Source organism: Neopsephotus bourkii, unplaced genomic scaffold, assembly GCF_033783945.1.
Source record: "Neopsephotus bourkii isolate Nb327-2 ecotype Australia unplaced genomic scaffold, CSIRO-AGI_Nbou_v1 NB_1792, whole genome shotgun sequence".
In the NCBI taxonomy this organism is placed as follows: domain Eukaryota; kingdom Metazoa; phylum Chordata; class Aves; order Psittaciformes; family Psittacidae; genus Neopsephotus; species Neopsephotus bourkii.
The window spans coordinates 12,283,000-12,300,888 of NW_026902266.1; the positions used below are offsets into that span (position 1 = coordinate 12,283,000).

A 17,889-nucleotide genomic window follows, 5' to 3' on the forward strand; every position below is an offset into this window, starting at 1 on the left:
CACCTCACTACCCAATCATCCAGACCACACTTCCTCAATTTAGCTGCGAGGATGCTGTGGGAGACTGTGTCAAACGCTTTGCTGAAGTCAAGGTAGACCACATCCACCGCTCTGCCATCATCCATCCACCGTGTTATTTCCTCATAAAAGGCTATGAGATTGGTCAAGCATGACTTCCCCTTGGTGAAGCCATGTTGACTGCCCCTCATAACCCTCTTATCCTTGATATGCCTTAAGACAGCACCAAGGATAAGGTGTTCCATCACTTTCCCAGGAATGGAGGTGAGCCTGACCGGTCTATAGTTACCCGGGTCCTCCTTCTTGCCCTTTTTGAAGACGGGAGTGACATTTGCTTTCCTCCAGTCCTCAGGCACCTCTCCCATTTCCCAAGACTTGGTAAAGATGATGGAGAGCGGTCTAGCAATGACCTCCGCCAGTTCCCTCAGCACCCGTGGGTGCATCCCATCTGGACCCATGGATTTATGGATGTCCAGATTGCTCAACTGGTCTTTAACCCATTATCAACTAAGGCAAACTGCTCCATTGACCTGACTTCATCTGAGGTCTCAGAGGTACAGGGCTCTTCAGTACTGCCTCCGGCAAAGTAGACAGAGACAAAGAAGTCATTCAGTAACTCTGCCATCTCTGTATCTTCTGTCACCAAGGCACCCATCCCATTCATCAGTGGGCCTACACTGCCTCTGGTGTTAGTTTTATCTGCCATGTATTTGAAAAAGCTTACTGCTGTCCTTGACCCCTCTTGCCACATTTAATTCTAAAGAGGCCTTAGTCATCCTAGCTGCCTTCCTACATCCTCTAGCAGCAGCCTTATATTCTTCCCAAGTGACCAGCCCCTCCTTCCATGACCTGTAAACTCTTCTCTTCCACTTCAGCATACCCAGCAATTCCCTATTTAGCCATGCAGGTCTCCTGGCCCTCTTCCTTGACTTCCTACATGCTGGGATGCTCTGATCTTGAGCTCAGAAAAAGCAATCCTTGAATGCCAACCATCTTGGGCCCCTTTACCTTCAAACAGCCTTGCCCATGGGATTTCCCCTAGCAATTGCTTGAAAAGGCCAAAGTTTGCCTTGCCAGAAGTCCAGGGTTGCGATTCTACTTGCTATTCTACTGGCCCTATCACACAAGATCCTGAATTCCACCACCTCATGGTCGCTGAAACCAAGGCAGCCCTCAACCTTTACTGCTTCGACCAGACCCTCCTTGTGAGGATGAGATCCAGCAGCGCTCCTCTCCTGGTTGGCTCATCCACCATTTGCATGAGGAAGTTATCATCCATACACTGGAGGAACCTCCTGGACTGCGGCTGGGTTGCCGAGTAGTCCTTCCAGCAAACATCAGGGAAACTAAAATCTCCCCCGACAACCACGGCCTGTGACTGTGAGGCTGCTCTCAGCTGCCTGTAGAAGGCCTCATTAGTACTTTCCTTTCTCTCCACGGAGCTACAGCCCACAAGGACTGCTAGATACACCACACTTCTGAAATAGTGTTTCAGTGTCACAATTTTTGTCAGCAATTCAGGAACTTCAATATCCTAGATAAATGTTGCTGGTATTACAGAAGCACAGTACCTCAATTTACTGGGCTAGGGATTGTAAAGCAAATTACTGAGGCATCTGAAGAAATTCCCTGAAAGAACTGAACATCCAAGAGGCCACTACTTCACAGTTATAGGTAGGAAGACTGCCTTTCATACTCAACTGCCAGCAAAACTGGAGAACCAGACCTACCTCCCCGTCACAGCACTTTAAGGTACGTAAATGCACACAATCCCTCCCCCTCAAAGCAAGTCCATTTATGATCTCTGTTTTCTCATGCTTTCTCCATCTCCCATGATGAAGAGAACAGTATTCTAGCCTGAAGCATTTCCACCACTGTCAACACCAAGTTTCAGTCAAGGAGACCCTACTGTTTTGCCATTACAAATACATCTTTTTTCAGTAGTTAGTCCAAGTATCAAATTAGAAAAAAATTCACTAAGGACAAGGTTCTAGGAAGTAAGCTACTTTGTAGTATTTAATAGATGACACTTTAAGCCTGTACAATGCAACAACATTGAACTCTTCTGTGGTTTTTTTTTTTTTTTTTTGCTAATTTGAGAAACAACTAATAGTCAATGCCACTTGATTAAAAAACATGCATCTGCCCTGGGGAAAGTTCAAAGCATTAATTAGGAAGTTAAAAAGCATATACTCACTGATAAAGCATACACTGGACCACAAGGCAAAGTCCTACCAGTTCTTCTGCAGAAGTTCTTAAATTTTCCTCCCTTCATAACAAATCTGTAGTGTCTAAACTTGTCTGTGACATTAATTCATTTGCATATTCAGAGAACTGTTACAGAAAAAGTCTTAAAATACTCCCAGTCTAAGTTGGCTCCTACTGTTGTGTCCCTCTGTAGTATCTGGTTGCCAGTCAAGGGTTTTCTACTGGGAGACATTCAGAAACAGGTCAAGTATCACAATGTTTATTGATAGATACAAGTATATAAAATCAGGGCATGAACATGTCTTGATAAATTAAGTAGATTTAATTTCAGTACTATAGAGGGGCCAATTCAAATTTCTCACCATGTCATGTTTCACACCCACGAAAACCTCTTCCAAAGGGCATTAAACCATCTTTTCAGCTGATCAGTTCTGTGCAAGTAAAAGGTTTCTTTTTAGAAGACTTGTGCACTTGCCCAGGCTCAAGGATATTAAAACCTAGCACATAAAGCCCATTACTAGAGGTAGAAATACAGGCAATATACTATTACGGCAACAACCATCGATTACAGTTAAGGATTCTCTGTAACAACCAAATGGATAATCAAATATTGCAACAACTCAAGTATTACACTGAGCAAAGTGCATCTCTACAGTATTCAGTGTTGCTATTCAGTTTTCTAACTTAAAAACAGCCTATGATAACTGGCAGCAAAGAAGACCCTTGCAACAGACTGCTTCTGCTCGAGAACTTATGATGTAATTATTGCATGCTGCTAATACACTGTTACCTAAACATTAAAGATACTCTAAAATATTTTTATTGTAGACTATTAAGACATACTACAAAAACCTTTTGCAGAGAATATCCTACTGACATACTTCTGCTTTAAATATTGTGAAACATTACAGCGGAATGAATTTTCGCAGTGGTTAGGTCAAATGCAGTTACATCATAGCAACAGTATGTTTGCACAATTTAAGGCTTTGGCTGGTTCTCTAGTCAGCTTCTTCTTCAGATTCTTCTTCTTCAGCAGTTTCCAACCAAGTTAACCACTGGTTTACCTACAAAGAATTGGTTTAAGGGAACAGGAATTAATTCCCCACTATGTACACTGGTGAAACACTGCTTCCCGCCCTCAACTGATTTTAAAAATCTTTCAGCCAATTTGCACTAAATGCAGGCCTCTGGCAAAATAAAAGAAGATGGAAGTTCATCTTTTGTCACTCCTTCCTAGTAGAACACTCCATGAAGTTTCTACACATTAACAAGTCTTAAAATACTTTGACAGTGTACAGAAGACAAATCTCTACTTCAACATTAGCAAATTTACCTGGAATAAAGCTTTGCCTTTCCCTGGAAACTCTTGAGTAATATCTTCTTTCCATGCCAAGAAGGCTTCTTCTTCAATGATCTCCATGTCATAGAAATGAACAAAGAAGCGCAGTAACATGCCTATAGAAGTAAATTTGAATTGTTAGCTTTACAACCTACTGAACAGCTTAACCAACTCCAAGAAATGTATCAACAAGCCAGAAAGCCATACCGACACAAGCAGACGCACACTGAACCTTGGCAAGATCTGATGCACCTACCTTTTGGAAAGTTATTGTTGTAGCAGTGCACCTGGAGCGCATACAAAGCACTCACTTGCAGATCAACATGGTCATGGAGGAACTTCTGCATTACCGGCTTGAAGGAAAGAAGCAGCTGTTTTTCCTGCTCTAGCTGCTCTTTAGATGGAGCAGATGAAGAATCCGGTTCGTCACTAGGTGGGTTTACTTCACTAGAAATATACTGCAAAAAACTGGACAAAAGACAGTTCTGTAAGCCAAGATGTAACATCCAGACAATGTTCTAAACCAGCAAGTACTCTCAAATTTAGTCTATTACTAAAAATACCTTCCTGCTTGTATCAGAAGTTAGGTGCATACACAGTGGATTAGCACTGTGGTTTGACTGCACCATGAAAATCCTATCTTTGCTTCCCTTATGGCTCTAGAATTTTGGAGAAAGATACAAGTCTAGACTTTTCCTTCCTAAGGAAAGGCCACAACACTTCACACTGATTCAAGCCTGGAGACTTGCTTTACGTATCAAATACAACAGCTGTTCAACATGGGAGGTTCACTCAGGCCCATTTACCCTCCTGTGTACTAAATGTTTTTTTTTTGCAGAGCTGCATGACAGACTTTAGAGACCTAGGTGATTTACTTCACTACATCAAGATGCCATCTCACCTGGTCATCAATATATTCACAAATCCCTTATCTACATGAAGTTTGGGTGAAATGTTATCTTTAATCCACTTATAGATGGCTTGAGGGGATGGATCCGACTTTATTTGCTTTAGCAGTTCCTTCTCCAGTTTCAGAAGCGGGAACAAGAAACTAAGCCCCTTCCCTTCTAAGATCTCCAGCATGCGGTCCTTGTTCTGGTCAATTTCTGACAAGTAAAGAACACAAGACACACTTAGGTCAAGTGCTAATCAAAAGATAAACTCAATGAGTCATGGGTTTAACAACCTATTAAGAAACACCACTCCTAATAATTATGACACTATCATTATACTGAGTTATATGAGTATATATACTGAGTACATACATCATACTGAGTATCAAAGGTATTTAACTTCGTATATATTTCACTCTGGTGTAAAAAGCTCGTGAAAAAGCATCCAGCATACTCATCACTATGACGTGTCAGAAGAGCCATGTGGTAACTCTTACCTGGTAACATTTTCTGCATATTCACTTTGCTTTGTTGGAACAATTCTGTTAGCCATTCACGATCTTGTAACTTAGCTAACTGCTGAAGGCAAAGCAGGAAGAGAGGGAAGTGGGTGCCACTTTCCAGTGGTTGAGCCAGTTCGGAAATGCTCACCAGTTCTGAAATAATGGCACGGGCTGCAAACTGTGCTAAGTAGGACTTCACCAATGGGATGTCCACCTCCAGTTTGGGGCACTGGTCCAATACATTCAGGAATGCCTAAGAAACAGTACACACACGTTGAAATTCTGAGGCAATTCTGTCGTTGTGCACAGTAATACTTTCACTGCATAAGAGTTTCATACTTCTCTTCTGCACTGAGTGACGTGCCAAGTAGTCGCCCCTCCCAGTTCCTGAAGTCCTGTACCTACATGTCTTCCTTTCATCATTTCTTAGGCCCCTCATAGGTTTATACATTATGTCACCTCTCAGAACTTTAAAGAATTTGCATACTGCTTTTACACAAGCTAAGCACCACAAATAGCCAAGCACTAGGACCATGAGCCTACAAAACCACATTACCTGCATAAAGTTGTCACTTGTGGCTATTCCCTCCTGCTTGAGCAAGCTGATCAGTGTACTTGCTTTCTCTTTGTCTTCATCTGATCTATCTAGGGACTGAATGATTACTTTGCTCAACATCTCAGGAATGAAGTGCTTTGGAGCCCTCATTTCTCTCACAGTGTTGACAGCATCATTAGCATTTCCATTGTTCAAATACTCAGTCACAACAGCTTCCTAGAAAAAAGAGTATAGTTAAACCTTCATTTTTAAAGGCACACATATACAATGCTTCAAGAATCACCACTACCTACTTAACTTACAGTTTGTTTAAGTAGTTCTTCTTTAGAAGGAGGTGGTTTCTTGGTGGTCTTTGCAGGCTTTTCTTGTATAAGTGGGGGATTTGTTTTAAGACCAAGTTGAGGAGGCTGAAAAAGATACCAAAACTTGTTTTTTCACAGTACATCTACCTGTATTTATATAGTTTAAGAACACTAACTTCAGTTTTAGATGTGTAGAGCAATTAAATACAGCCACCAATATTAAGTAATTTTTACATTTACCTGTCCCAAAGGTGGTGTCTGAGTGCGTGGTGGTTGAGCACTGGGAGGAATCATAGTTATCTGGGGCTGAAGCTTTGGCACTTGGCTTTTATTCATTAAAAAAGACTGAGCAGGTCTCAGGCTAATCTGTAAACAGATAAGTCAGAGAAAACCTCAAACTGTTTCAATTATTCTGACTAAGAACACACAGCCATGGACAAAGTACCAACTGATCACACTGAAGCACGACTTCTCCATTTCTACAATGTTAACACTTGGGGCACAGATTAAGCCACATGTACTCACTTCCCCCAAAAGCACAACTTGATTTGTGTGCTTGGAAGTTACTAGTATTTAGCTCCACTGGTGTACCTGGAATTGCTCCTTTTAGATGCAGTATGTTAGACACCCAAAAAACATACTAACAGATTTGCTGATGTACTTTACAGAAAAGTTAAAGAGTCTACCAATTGCTCAGAAATCAGGATACACATCCGGTTAACACTCAAAATAATAATGTAGTTTACTATGCATTTGGAATTTTGCCTATTAACCAATCCTAAAAAACAAAAGAAAAAAATTTAGCCTGGTGCAGCATTTCAGGATTTATGAAGTTCAGGACTTTCTGAAGTTGTATGTGTCGTTCTCAGTATGATGCATGGGAACTGATGTCAGAGTAGTATTCTTGGGGAGGTGTGGAGGAAGGGACACCCCAAGAAATTGCCCTCATATCTCAGTCTTGCTCATAGGACGCTGGATACCCCAAGGAAAATGAGGGGTAAGGTGAAAGAGAAAGGGACAAAGGAGAAGGAAGAGGAGGAGAAAGAGTTCCAGCATTAGTCCTCATAATAACGCGTCTTGCTATAATCATTGGGCAATATTGAAAAATAATCTTTAAGTAATGTAGTCATGTCATGTACCTCATCTGCATTAAGCTGTCCTTTCTTAGAAAACCGAGGTGGCATATCCTTCGACTGTCCTTGTTGCTGGGATAAGAGTCCCTGATTCTGGTTATGGTAGAGCTGGCTTTGCCCCTATTTCAGAAAGGGAGATATAGAGAAAGAAGTGCAGATGATGGAGTGGCGTACATCATATGGTAAGTAGTACCAGAGGGACCAGAGGCACAAAGATTTTACTCGCCAGGAAGGGAGAAAGAAGGAGCAGGGGTGGTGGGAGAGTAGCATCTATCCCTAAAAACAGGGCTATCTTATTTAAAACACACCTTTCTGACCCACCAAAGCCACATGCACCTTTTCTTGAACAAAAAAAAAAAAAAAAAAAAAGTGTATTCCTTGAATCTCTTGCACAATTTTTAAAAGTGGTTTAGAATTTTCGTATCAGCTGAGCATCAGTTCTTATCAGAATAAATTCTGAGGAAGTCTCCCAACATAAGCAGACTACAATCCATAGCACACGCATTTGTAGAAATGCTTCTAAACAAACTGAAGTCATCCTGTGAACAACATCTTCCTTACCTGATTTTTCAGAAAAGATTTGCCTAGATCTCCAAACTGGGATTGAACAGAAGGCATGAGGTGACCCCCATGGCCATTGAAAAGTTGGTTGGAACGATGGCGTCCCATGGTGGGTGAAAATCTATCCTGAATAACCCCTGGACCAGTACCAATTCCGCTACCTGTATTATGGAGACAAAAGACAATTTTAGTTGTTAGCTGCAGCACACCCAGAGTCATCCCAAGCAGCCTTGCAGTTTGAACGTACCTGGCATTTGTCCAAACATATCAGCAAGCCCTCCGAGTGGGTCCCTGTCAAGTTTCATCCTGGGTGGCATAAACGGTCCCTCCAGAAAGAAGTCGCCTCTCATCCCTTGAGACATAGGAGCAGGAATAAAAACTCCCAGATCCTTTAAAACAGGAATTACCATTTTAGTTAGTTTGGAGTAATGATCACTCAGAAAGTCAAAGCTTTAACTCTGAACTACAGAAGTCCATTTAATTTTACTGTTACACTCTGCCTAAACTCTAATTGCACAGCCTAAGTTTTTCTGACATGGAGTAAGCAGCCTGAGGATTCACCTTTAACTTCAGCAAAAGCTGAGCACGAGGGCTTTATATGCAACACTTACTTTTACTGCATCTTGACGGATTTGATTGATAGTCTTTGGTCCATTGTCAAGAAAAGCTTTGCGAGGAACCCAGTTGTGTTCTCTCAACTCCACAGTATCCTTGGAATATAATGAGTTATTAGAAAAATAATTGAGACAATGTTGCAGAAAGAATAAAAAAAGGATTAAAAGAATAAAAAAAGAAAACAGTAAACTGTATTATCATCGTACCTGCAGCAGGAAACGAATCCTTGCTGGCAATTCCTTACTTGACATCAAGGAGCGCATACGGGCAAAGTACTGATCCATTAAGGACTGGAGGAACAGAAATGAGGCTACAAGTGAGGACTAATTCTATCAATGTCTTGAGTACTTTCAGGCAAGGTGACCACATTCAAAGACAGCCAACATAAAAGGTAACAGACTGCGCTCAGGAACTCAGAGTAGGAGGTCCTCAGCACATCTTTTCAGTCAGTATTTAGAGGACAATATTCTCACTTGTATTACTTCCCAGTGCACCTACCTGCATTTTGGAAAGACATTTAAAGCCATTTCAAAGATCAGCTCCCTTTTGTTATCAAGAGAGCTGATGCAGGAACAGTACTTGGCACTCCTGTTCTCTGGAATCCAGACCTCTGATTATACTTACAACATTGAATACAGAAAGTTCAGACAATTACAAGTCTTTGCCATAGTATTTAACTGGTTAAATGACTGATTGCAGTGAATATACACATACCTTGGCTTTTGCATGGTCTAATCTAGGTCCCACTGTCCTCATTATCTGACAGAGGCACTCCAAATCCTCCCCCATATCTTTGAGTTGGACTCTCTTCTTCTTTTCCAAAAGCTGAAACATTGAAGGGGAATTAGGTATTTCACTGTATTATGACAATTTATAATGATCGACAAATTCCTGTGCAAGCACCTGCAAAAAGTGTCTTGTTCTGACATTAAATGGACTTGAAAACTTATTTTCAAGAACTGATAACTGAAGTATGTGCTTATGCTTTTAAGTGCCTGTGGTGTTTCTGTACAGAGCAAGCTACATCTTTACTTGGGGACAACTCCCATGACTGAACAAAGACTACTTTACTTCCTATTCACACCAACAGACTATTTCAAACAGCAGGGTGTAGACAACTGATAGAAAAATATTTGTGGTATTTTATGCTTCAAAATTCTCAAAGCAACACAGACATTACTTTATTTGCTTGTTTAGAAGTTCTATTTCACACTTGATCTGAATACTCACTGTTTTGATGCACTTATGAAGGATAGATTCATGAATAAGATCAAGCTTGCCAAGTTCTCCAATGAATTTGATGTTCCCCAGCATCTTAATCTTGGCAATGGCTCTCTGTTCCTCCTCCTCAGGGAGGAGGGGACCATCATGCTTATCATAGACTGGAAAACAAAGAAGCCTGTTTAACACAGGTTTGAAAGACGAGATCAATTAATTCCTTATTAGAATGGTTTTAAAACTTACTATCAACATTTCTGGTTCGGTTTTCAAATTCATCTTGAAGTTTAGATATTAGGAGGCGTCTGAATGTCTAAAAAGAGAGAACAAAGAAAGCAATTAAGTTAATCACTGCAACCACACATACTAGCAAGATTTACATTCCAGGCTGAAAGGTAAACTCACTGTGCTTTGCTTCTGTCCTGGATGACTCTCTGCTGATGGGCCATCAAAGTTGGGTGCATCTTCTGCCAGTCGCAGACATAGTTGAGCATACAGTGAACTATACTTGGGCTCTTCAAGGGCTTTGTCTACGATCTAAATAAATTTAAGTAAGGTAGTATGTAGGCAGATGAAGCAGGTTGCAAACTAACATTAGCTAAGTGAGCTGCAAGACACACAATGGAATATCACTACTCTATGATCCAGAACATCTGGTTTTTGCTATTTCAAACACACAGAAATAACGGATTCTGCTTTCATACTACTCTTAATGCTGAAGCAAAAGTGGCTTTTATAGCTACTCTGTGTTACCAAGAGCTTCTATAATGCTTAGCCAACAAATTGCACAAATTTAAAGTTTATCACCAGGAACAAAGGTTTTCCCAATCTGATCTTAAATTAAAGCAACATGACAGTTAAAACAAGACTACTAAGAGATCAACTGTGGTAACTATTCAAAGACCATTGGGCTTTTCTTCAGGGAAAAAGGAAGAGAAATGGAGGAGGGGGGAGGGCAGGGAATTAAGACTGCTAGCTAGCACCTCAGATGACCAAAAAAATGAAAAATTCCCAGACCAATCCACTCCCTGCCCCCCCAACAAATGAACAACAACAAAAAAACCCTAAAGAAAACCCCACCCAATCATGTTTGGCGACTCTTGAGACTGCTGTAAGTTAGAGCATTAAGTCCACTTCCTCCCAAGCATATCATTTTTACACAAAAAGCATCTGTGATTCTTCTGTATACTTAGATTATTAACATTAGCAATATTACTCCCATATCTCAAGACCAGCCAATCTCCATTTTTAACATGCAAGGAAAGTGCAGTTAAAAGAAATGCAACCGGCTTACCAGCAGTATGACCCCTTTTAGGATGAGCTTAGATTCTACACCCACATTGAGGAGCTCAAGGCATAGCTTGTCAAACTTTTCAGGAGTAAGCTTATTTAGTATGCTAAAGAGGAGCAAACAAAAATAAAAATTTACATTACAGATACTAAAAGCATGCTACAAATAATGCTAGACTGAAGTTAATTTTTATTTCTTCAGTCTACGTAACAAACTGTAGTGCAGTTCCCCTGCCTTTTTTTTTTTTTAGATATCTTTACAGTGTAAAGTATTACTAAAAAGACTAATCCTCTCAAGATTTACTTCACAAGTGTTTACTGCTGGCTGGCCTATTAAATTCTGCCTTCTTCCTTCCAAAGAAGACCACATACTTGCCCCCCCACCCCACCCCAGAACTCAAGACTCAAATGTCTTCCTTTAAACCAGCCCATTTATTAGATACATACTGCTAAGGAAAACAGAACAACAATCTTAGGGAACTTACCCTCTTACTTTCCTGAAGATTGCATCATGTCGTTCTTTGTCGTTTGCGGAGTCGTCATCTCGTCTAGTGCTTCGTGAAGGAATCCATTTCTGAGCGTTTTGCCCTGGGGTTTTCCCCAGGAACTCGCTGTGAAATTTTTAATATGATTGTCAAACAAAAACAATTTCAAGAACTGGCTGTCTAGCCTTTCAGTATTGCTTTACTCTAATTCCATTGCTACTTTAAGAACATGCACTTACAAACACTGCAACATCCGTTGCATAATATTGCCTCAACAACAATAAATCACAGAAAACCCTCTGAAGTGAAACGCATGAAAAAGCCTAAGCACCTGGTATCACTCATGACACACATTTTCAACAGATTGTATGTTACCCTGCCACAGACTACAGAACATTAAGATGCCATGAAATCCTTAGACATTCCTCGTAGAACTCTGAAAAGACTTTATTTTCAACTCAGCATTCACCATAAAGCAGTCTCTGCTTTTAAAAGCATGCCAAATCAAAAAGCAAGATGATATACCTGTTGCTGGCAGTCTTGGGATAGTGCTGAGGTGCACCCCTACCACCTCCTCCGCCTGAAGAAGCACTGTTAAAAACCACCATGAAATCTCGCGTGAGTTTAATTTACCAAAGTTTTCAATTACATGTCACTTTCAGTATAAACCTAAGATAAACTTAAATTCTCCCCAAATAACAGTGCCCACTACTAAGTGTCCTCAAACAAAACAGCAATGAACTAGTACCTGAAACGAGAAGCACCCCCTTCTGCAATCGCACTCTCCACTTTGGCGGCTTGACAACGAAGAATCTTCAAAAGAATAAAATTAAATTGACGGGGTGGGGAAAAACAAAACCTAGAAAGACAAATCAAGCATTTATATTATAGCTGTTTTACGAGCATCCATAGTATCGACCTTACAATAAAAATACAAACGTCTGTTAGAGAAGGAAAGCCCTCAAGCACTAAACTTCACAAAAAGTATAAAGCTCTTGCTTGTGCAGTACATGGGATATTCACAGAAAGGCCAGTTTCATCATTACAGCCATGTTCACCAACGAGGGTGAGGGAGCAGAGCTAATGGAATCGCAGACTGAGAAAGTAAGTGCCTCGAATTCACCCTGTCAACCCCCCAAAAGCACTTGCAGAAAAGACCTAAAGTGGTTTTTTGCCCCCTTGCTAGTACAGTACAATTAAATGAATCCTTTATTGCCATGCTTTACAAACTGTGACTGTGGTATCACGAAACAGGCAATTTTCAAAGTGAGAAGTTCCAGACCACAAAATACAACTATTAATATAGCAAGAGTGATGCATTCTACATCCAAGTCCAAACGGCCAATTATGTCACTAAATAATGAAAAAAGTATCACCCCTCCCCACCTCAGATTTCAGCTTGCAAGACAGCAGCAGGCATCAAACTTTCACTGCCCTGCTCACGCTGCAGAAAACAAGTCACGGGGATAGAAACTCTCGAGAAACACATAAAAAAAAAGCTCAAACATTTTCAGTCTCCATCCCAGATCTGCTCCGATACACTATACACCGAGCAGAGAGTCGTCTCCTCGGAAAACCTGCCGGAGAAACCGCCTGCGCGGGCACGAGGGACGGTTCTCAACATGGCGGCCACCGAACAAAAGGGCTGCGGGAGCGGGAAGAGCGCCCCCCGCAGGAGGCAGTCGCCTCCCTGCCGCATGGAACTGGCGGCTCCGGGTGCACCGAGCCACCTCCCCTTCCCCCACCAGGCGCCGCCCGTTTCCCGGCTCAGGCGCCGTCAAGAGCCCAGCCGGCTCTTTGTTCTCCGCGAAGGAGGTGAGCGGGCTCCGCTCCTCCGCCGCCGGCGGAAAACGGCGCCCGCCACTCGCGGCACCCGCCCCGGTCGGCCCGGAAAAAGGAGGGGAAGGCAGCAGCCGGTATCACCTCCCCGCATCACCACCCCCGCTCAAGCAGCGCCTTCACGTTACTCGCCGCCTAAGTCTGAACAGGAAACATGGGCGAGGCTGCTGCCGGCAGACAGGGCTTCTCCAGTAGTCTGCTTCCCCACCAACGAGAAACACAAAACACAAATATACGAGTTAAATACATATATATATATAAAAACGCTTTCACCACCTGCTCTTGCATACAAACTTGCCCCTCTGCAACTCCCTCTTCCCCCAGCCCGTACTCTGAAAGATCTTAACATGGCAGTCAGCTATGCGGCCCCAAGCTACCCCCCTTCAAGGGCAAACAGCTCGGAGGCCGGGACCGCCGAAGACCTCAGCCAGGAATTTGGATGCGGCAACTGATCCGATCCCCCGAGAAGTAGAGCTTCCAACTGGTACTCCACGACCCGACCCCATCTCTCTCACTGCAAATATGCAGGCTCCAACCTCAAACGTTTCTACTCAGCTTCCACACCGCACTTAGCGGGGACTGCCGATCTCCTTTACGTTTTCTCTTAGCACCCGCGGTAACCCGACAGTGGTAAGCACAAGCGGCCATCGACCCAAGCCGCCATTTTGCGCGGAGGGGAGAAGAAGACGACGAGAAAATGGCGGCCACTTAAGGCAGCCGCCATTTTAGGCGGCAGCTGCAACAGTACCCGTCTCCTCCCGGCCCCAGATCATTCCTCCACTCGTGCATTTCTCACCTTCTCTAAGGCCTTGTCAGCTTCCCCGGGTCCCGGCGGCTACCAAGGGCAGGGGAAAAGGCAAAAGAGGGGGGGGAGGGGAAGGGAGCCGGGGACCGGGGCTGGGGAGGGGAAGGGGGGAGCGCGCGAGACAGGGCGAGCCTCCGAGTCACCACAGCAGGAACAGCAACGGCACAACGCTTCTCTCCGCCACCTCCATAGAGAGCCGGCTCGCTGCCGCGTCTAAGGCGCACCGAGCCAGCCCCACTAACTTTATTACCGTTCACGCAACCTACCCCACCTTCCTCTGCCACCCACCAATCACCGCTAAGGGCTCCGCCCGTCTTGCCAATCACAACCGAGAAAGGGGGTGGCCTTAACACCCAAGTGGGCAGAGGAGGAAGGAAGTTTGGTTGAATTGTATCGGCGCCGCAGTGCAGCATCCGTATTCGTGAAAGCCATTACGGCACGTTGCTGGCGATAGGGTCTAGAAGGGAAGGGAAATTTGCGCAAGTGGCGTAGCCGCTTAATGGCGGCAGCTTGGATGCATTTTGCTGTCTCTGTTAGGTCCTGTGCTTCAGCCTTCAGAGAGCCCTACTTCTAGAGGCCTAGAGTGTGAGTTACAGTTCTGTCACGTTCACAGAAGGCTAGTTTAATATATATATTCTAATAAGTTTTTTTTTGGCTTGGGGATTGGTTTTGGTTTGGTTTTGTGGGATTTTTTTTAATTGTAGATTTATTTAAGCTTAGGTTTTCCCTCAGTCAGACCACATTTCAAATTTGGTTGAGGTAAGAATTTAGCGGATTGTCGACTATAGTCCTGAGCTTGCAGTCAGATCCAAAGGAGAAGACTTGCCATTTGAGATCCTAGAGCCTGTCTATATGGATCCAATTTCAGGTTTGCTTTCTGGATTTGGAAACTATTTCTCTCTCTGCATGTGCTTTTGGCTGGTAACTGGCCTGTCCATGGCAGGGCATCCTGTAGGCAACCCATGGACAACCAGGATTTTGTAGAGTCATTTTTATATACTTATCATGCTAAGCATGCAGCTGGTGGGATTTTTTTTTGGTCTTCTCAGTGAAAACAAAGATGGCCAGGCTTTACGCTATAGGTGGAAGTATGAGGCTTGAGAGATTTCCAGAGATTTATCAATGTGAGGTTTTATTCTTTAACAGTAAGGTTTCAGGCCTCGATTGTCACTGAGGCTACCTGGACTTGCCAAAGATTCAGACTTATTTGCCCTAGATTGGGCTGGACAGAAAACAAGAATTAAATAAACTTTATAACAAATTTCACAGACATCCACATCTGCTTTGTTCTCACACATGCCTTCCGCTTTCGGTTTGTATGACTCATAATTCAGATGACTGGGAGAAAGTGATCCAGGTAATAACTCTTGAACCATATACACAGTAAGTCCAAACAAACTATACTGCAGAACTTGGATTTCCCAGAGCCAGCCTCATTCCTAATGCTTTCAACACACTGTGCCACAATGTCCCAAGGGTTATATAAGACCTAAAGGGTGCTGTCATGCAGGAGTTCTTATGTCACATCTTATCTGGGGTGAAGGTTGTTCAAGGTAGGTTTTTCCCTATCGCATACCCATAAGCGTTAAGGACAGTTTGCTTATAAGATCATGTTACAGAAAATCATGAATAAACTACCTGAAAGTAAGTTTTGAGCATGTATATGTTGCGTAAGGGTGAACATAACTGTGACAGATACTTCTGATACCAGAATTTTTATGTAATGACACTTTCCTGCATTTAACAATAGTTATATTACTGCAAAAGCTTGGACCTTGGATGTGACTCTGCAAGAACAGAACTGTCTGGATATCAGTCAAAATCAGTGGAATCTGGTTTCAAAGACGGGGTCAGTAGGCACAGAGAAAGCAGCAAAGTCAAGATTTAAACTAATATTAAACTCAGTTCATATTATTGAACAAAACACTCTCAGTGTAATAAATTAGTAAAAATACTTGTAAATCTTAAAAAAGAAGTGAGAGTTAAGGATTTTGTTTTGCACTGGGTTGCAGAATAATCTCATAAAGTGTTTCCAGCATAAGCATTCCAACACTGTTTGGGTTAGAGACCCCATGAGTGAAAATGAAGGAGAATTTATCTTTTTTTTTTTTTTTTTTTTTGGTGGGATGTGTGGGAGAGGACATGAGAGAAGAGAATAGAAAACCTGCAAAACATGGTAGGTACATATCGACAGACCAGAGTACCATCTTCTTTGTTTGAAAGCATACTCTAAAATACTTATTACCATAACAACAGAAACAACCATCAACATTTGGTCAGTAAGAGAACAGCAGCAAATGATCACTGTTTTCTTAAAACTCTGATTGTTTTTTTAGGACTCAGTGCTGCATCAGCAGGATATATGCTATTCTACATCTCACACAGACTTTGGCATGTGTGGAACCTAAGAAGCTTCAGTGCTTGGCTGCACATAGCTTTTCTGCACATCTGTGTCATGCTTTGTCAGCCTCAGACCAACTGCACTAGTACAATTGAAGGCAATAATCTGTAGTACAGAGGTAAAAAAAGATTGTGAAATAGCTTCTATTTTATACAATTCACCTGCTTTTTATATTCCATGAACTAATGTGGAAGACACCATTATTCATGTCTGAAAATGCAGCAGCCCAATTGTTCATATGATTATTCAGTAACAAATTTGCCTAAGGAATCTTATTCAATGTCTCCTTGATTTACAAAATAATTAAAAAGAAATCAGCAAATGGCATTTAATAGCTGTCAGTTTCAGTATCACTTTGCATCCATTGGTCACCTTAGTGTCCACTCCCTCTTTTTCCCCTTTCTTTCTTCTACTTGCCCTGAACACCACTGATGCTTTAATTCAAATAAGCTGTTTTACAACTGACATAGTGGTAGTTCTGGATTTGTTTCTACAAGTCTGAACTTGCAGAATCTAAGCATAATTCCAACTTGATTGCACTGCCACTGGTTATTTGGAGGACAAAGGTTGTCTGTTAAGTGTCATGAGGAACCTGCTGTGTTGCAGACTGTGTGGCACAGATGCAGGAGGTGCTGGCACAGATGCAGCATCTGTCTGAGAGGAAGAGGAATATCTCTTGCAGTGCATATGGCATTGCTCAGAACCAGAACTAGCTGCTGTCATCTACCAAAACAAGCCATAAAATTTGGAAAAAGAGCTTTGCAGAACTGGGAATTTTTCGTTACTATTGCCAAGCTGGAATTGCCATAACTTTTCCTGTGTAGTATGTTGCATTGACATGATTACAAAACTGAGCCCTGCTGGGTGGAGATTCCAGACTGCTGATGACAGGGTAGCTGTAGCAGTGGCACTGTACCATCTTCTGTAAATACTTCATCTCATCACTGTACTGGTTGTGGATCTTGCTAGGTTGGGTTTTATGCAGAGTGCCCAGTTAATGTAGTATAGACGTGCATATAATGTGAACCAGTCTGGAGTAATTCACTGAAAGTTCACACCCTAGTTTACTCCATGCTAATTTCTCCAACATACACACTTTCTGCACCTTCTTACTTTCCAGATAATTTTTCTGCCTGCTTTCTAAGTGAGCCTAAGTTTTTTCCAAAGCCATGCATATATAGTTCCTGGCCCACCTCATGAATGAAGCAGTCATGAACATTTAACCAAATGTGTGCATACAATTTTTTTTGCTGTGATAGAAGTCTGTCTCAAGGAGAGCTGTTCTGTAGAAAAAAGGCTTGGGGACAAATGGGGGGTGGGGAGGATGATGACACAATAAAAATCAAACCCAAACTAAAAAACACACCTATATTTGTCACTTAAACAGTTTTTTTGGCACTTCTACTGAAGCAGAATGCTGTTACCAAAAACCCCATTTATACTGTGCAAATGCACTATTGTAAGAGTTACTTGCATTATGTTTTGGAAAAACGCACTCATACACTGGTTATGTGCCTAATTTGCGCAGTATAGCACTGATGGTGTGAAAGTGTTGTACTCTACAGGATTTTAATTTGCAGAGTGTATGGTGGTATTGAACTTCTGAAAATCTGTAGAGTTTTAGTGTGGCCAATTTAACGATACTCACTGAGGCAAGAGCATGTCAACCCTTCAAAACAGTGGTGGACTTCTAACTGCCTGGGAGGTCACTTCTCTTTTTCCC

The 17,889-nt window shown here is 42.2% G+C and overlaps 1 protein-coding gene and 1 non-coding gene across 2 annotated transcripts; both read right to left on the minus strand.

The window, feature by feature from the left end:
* Positions 1-2,469: 2,469 nt before the first annotated feature.
* EIF4G2 (eukaryotic translation initiation factor 4 gamma 2) lies at positions 2,470-14,178 on the minus strand. The gene is made up of 23 exons (XM_061380424.1): positions 13,909-14,178; positions 13,757-13,795; positions 11,870-11,934; positions 11,647-11,712; positions 11,122-11,247; positions 10,641-10,743; positions 9,752-9,883; positions 9,593-9,659; positions 9,359-9,510; positions 8,843-8,953; positions 8,335-8,418; positions 8,125-8,223; positions 7,761-7,902; positions 7,514-7,674; positions 6,959-7,072; positions 6,060-6,185; positions 5,820-5,924; positions 5,518-5,733; positions 4,956-5,214; positions 4,467-4,671; positions 3,822-4,033; positions 3,560-3,681; positions 2,470-3,290 (listed from the first exon to the last, which is right to left on the minus strand). Exons 1-23 carry the CDS (start codon positions 14,176-14,178, stop codon positions 3,225-3,227), a joined length of 3,042 nt encoding a protein of 1,013 aa, XP_061236408.1. The 3' UTR covers positions 2,470-3,224.
* LOC133206503 (small nucleolar RNA SNORD97) lies at positions 6,759-6,916 on the minus strand. The gene has a single exon (XR_009723795.1). It is a non-coding gene; the product is annotated as a small nucleolar RNA SNORD97 (small nucleolar RNA).
* Positions 14,179-17,889: the final 3,711 nt, after the last annotated feature.

Excerpts from the sequence above, each read along its gene's own strand:
- EIF4G2 (XM_061380424.1), bottom strand. The coding sequence starts at position 14,178 with ATGCTGCACTGCGGCGCCGATACAATTCAACCAAACTTCCTTCCTCCT. Across the intron at positions 6,186-6,958 it reads GACAGCTTAATGCAGATGAG|ATTAGCCTGAGACCTGCTCA; the intron begins GTACATGACATG and ends ATCTGTTTACAG. Across the intron at positions 4,672-4,955 it reads TATGCAGAAAATGTTACCAG|AAATTGACCAGAACAAGGAC; the intron begins GTAAGAGTTACC and ends TTTACTTGTCAG.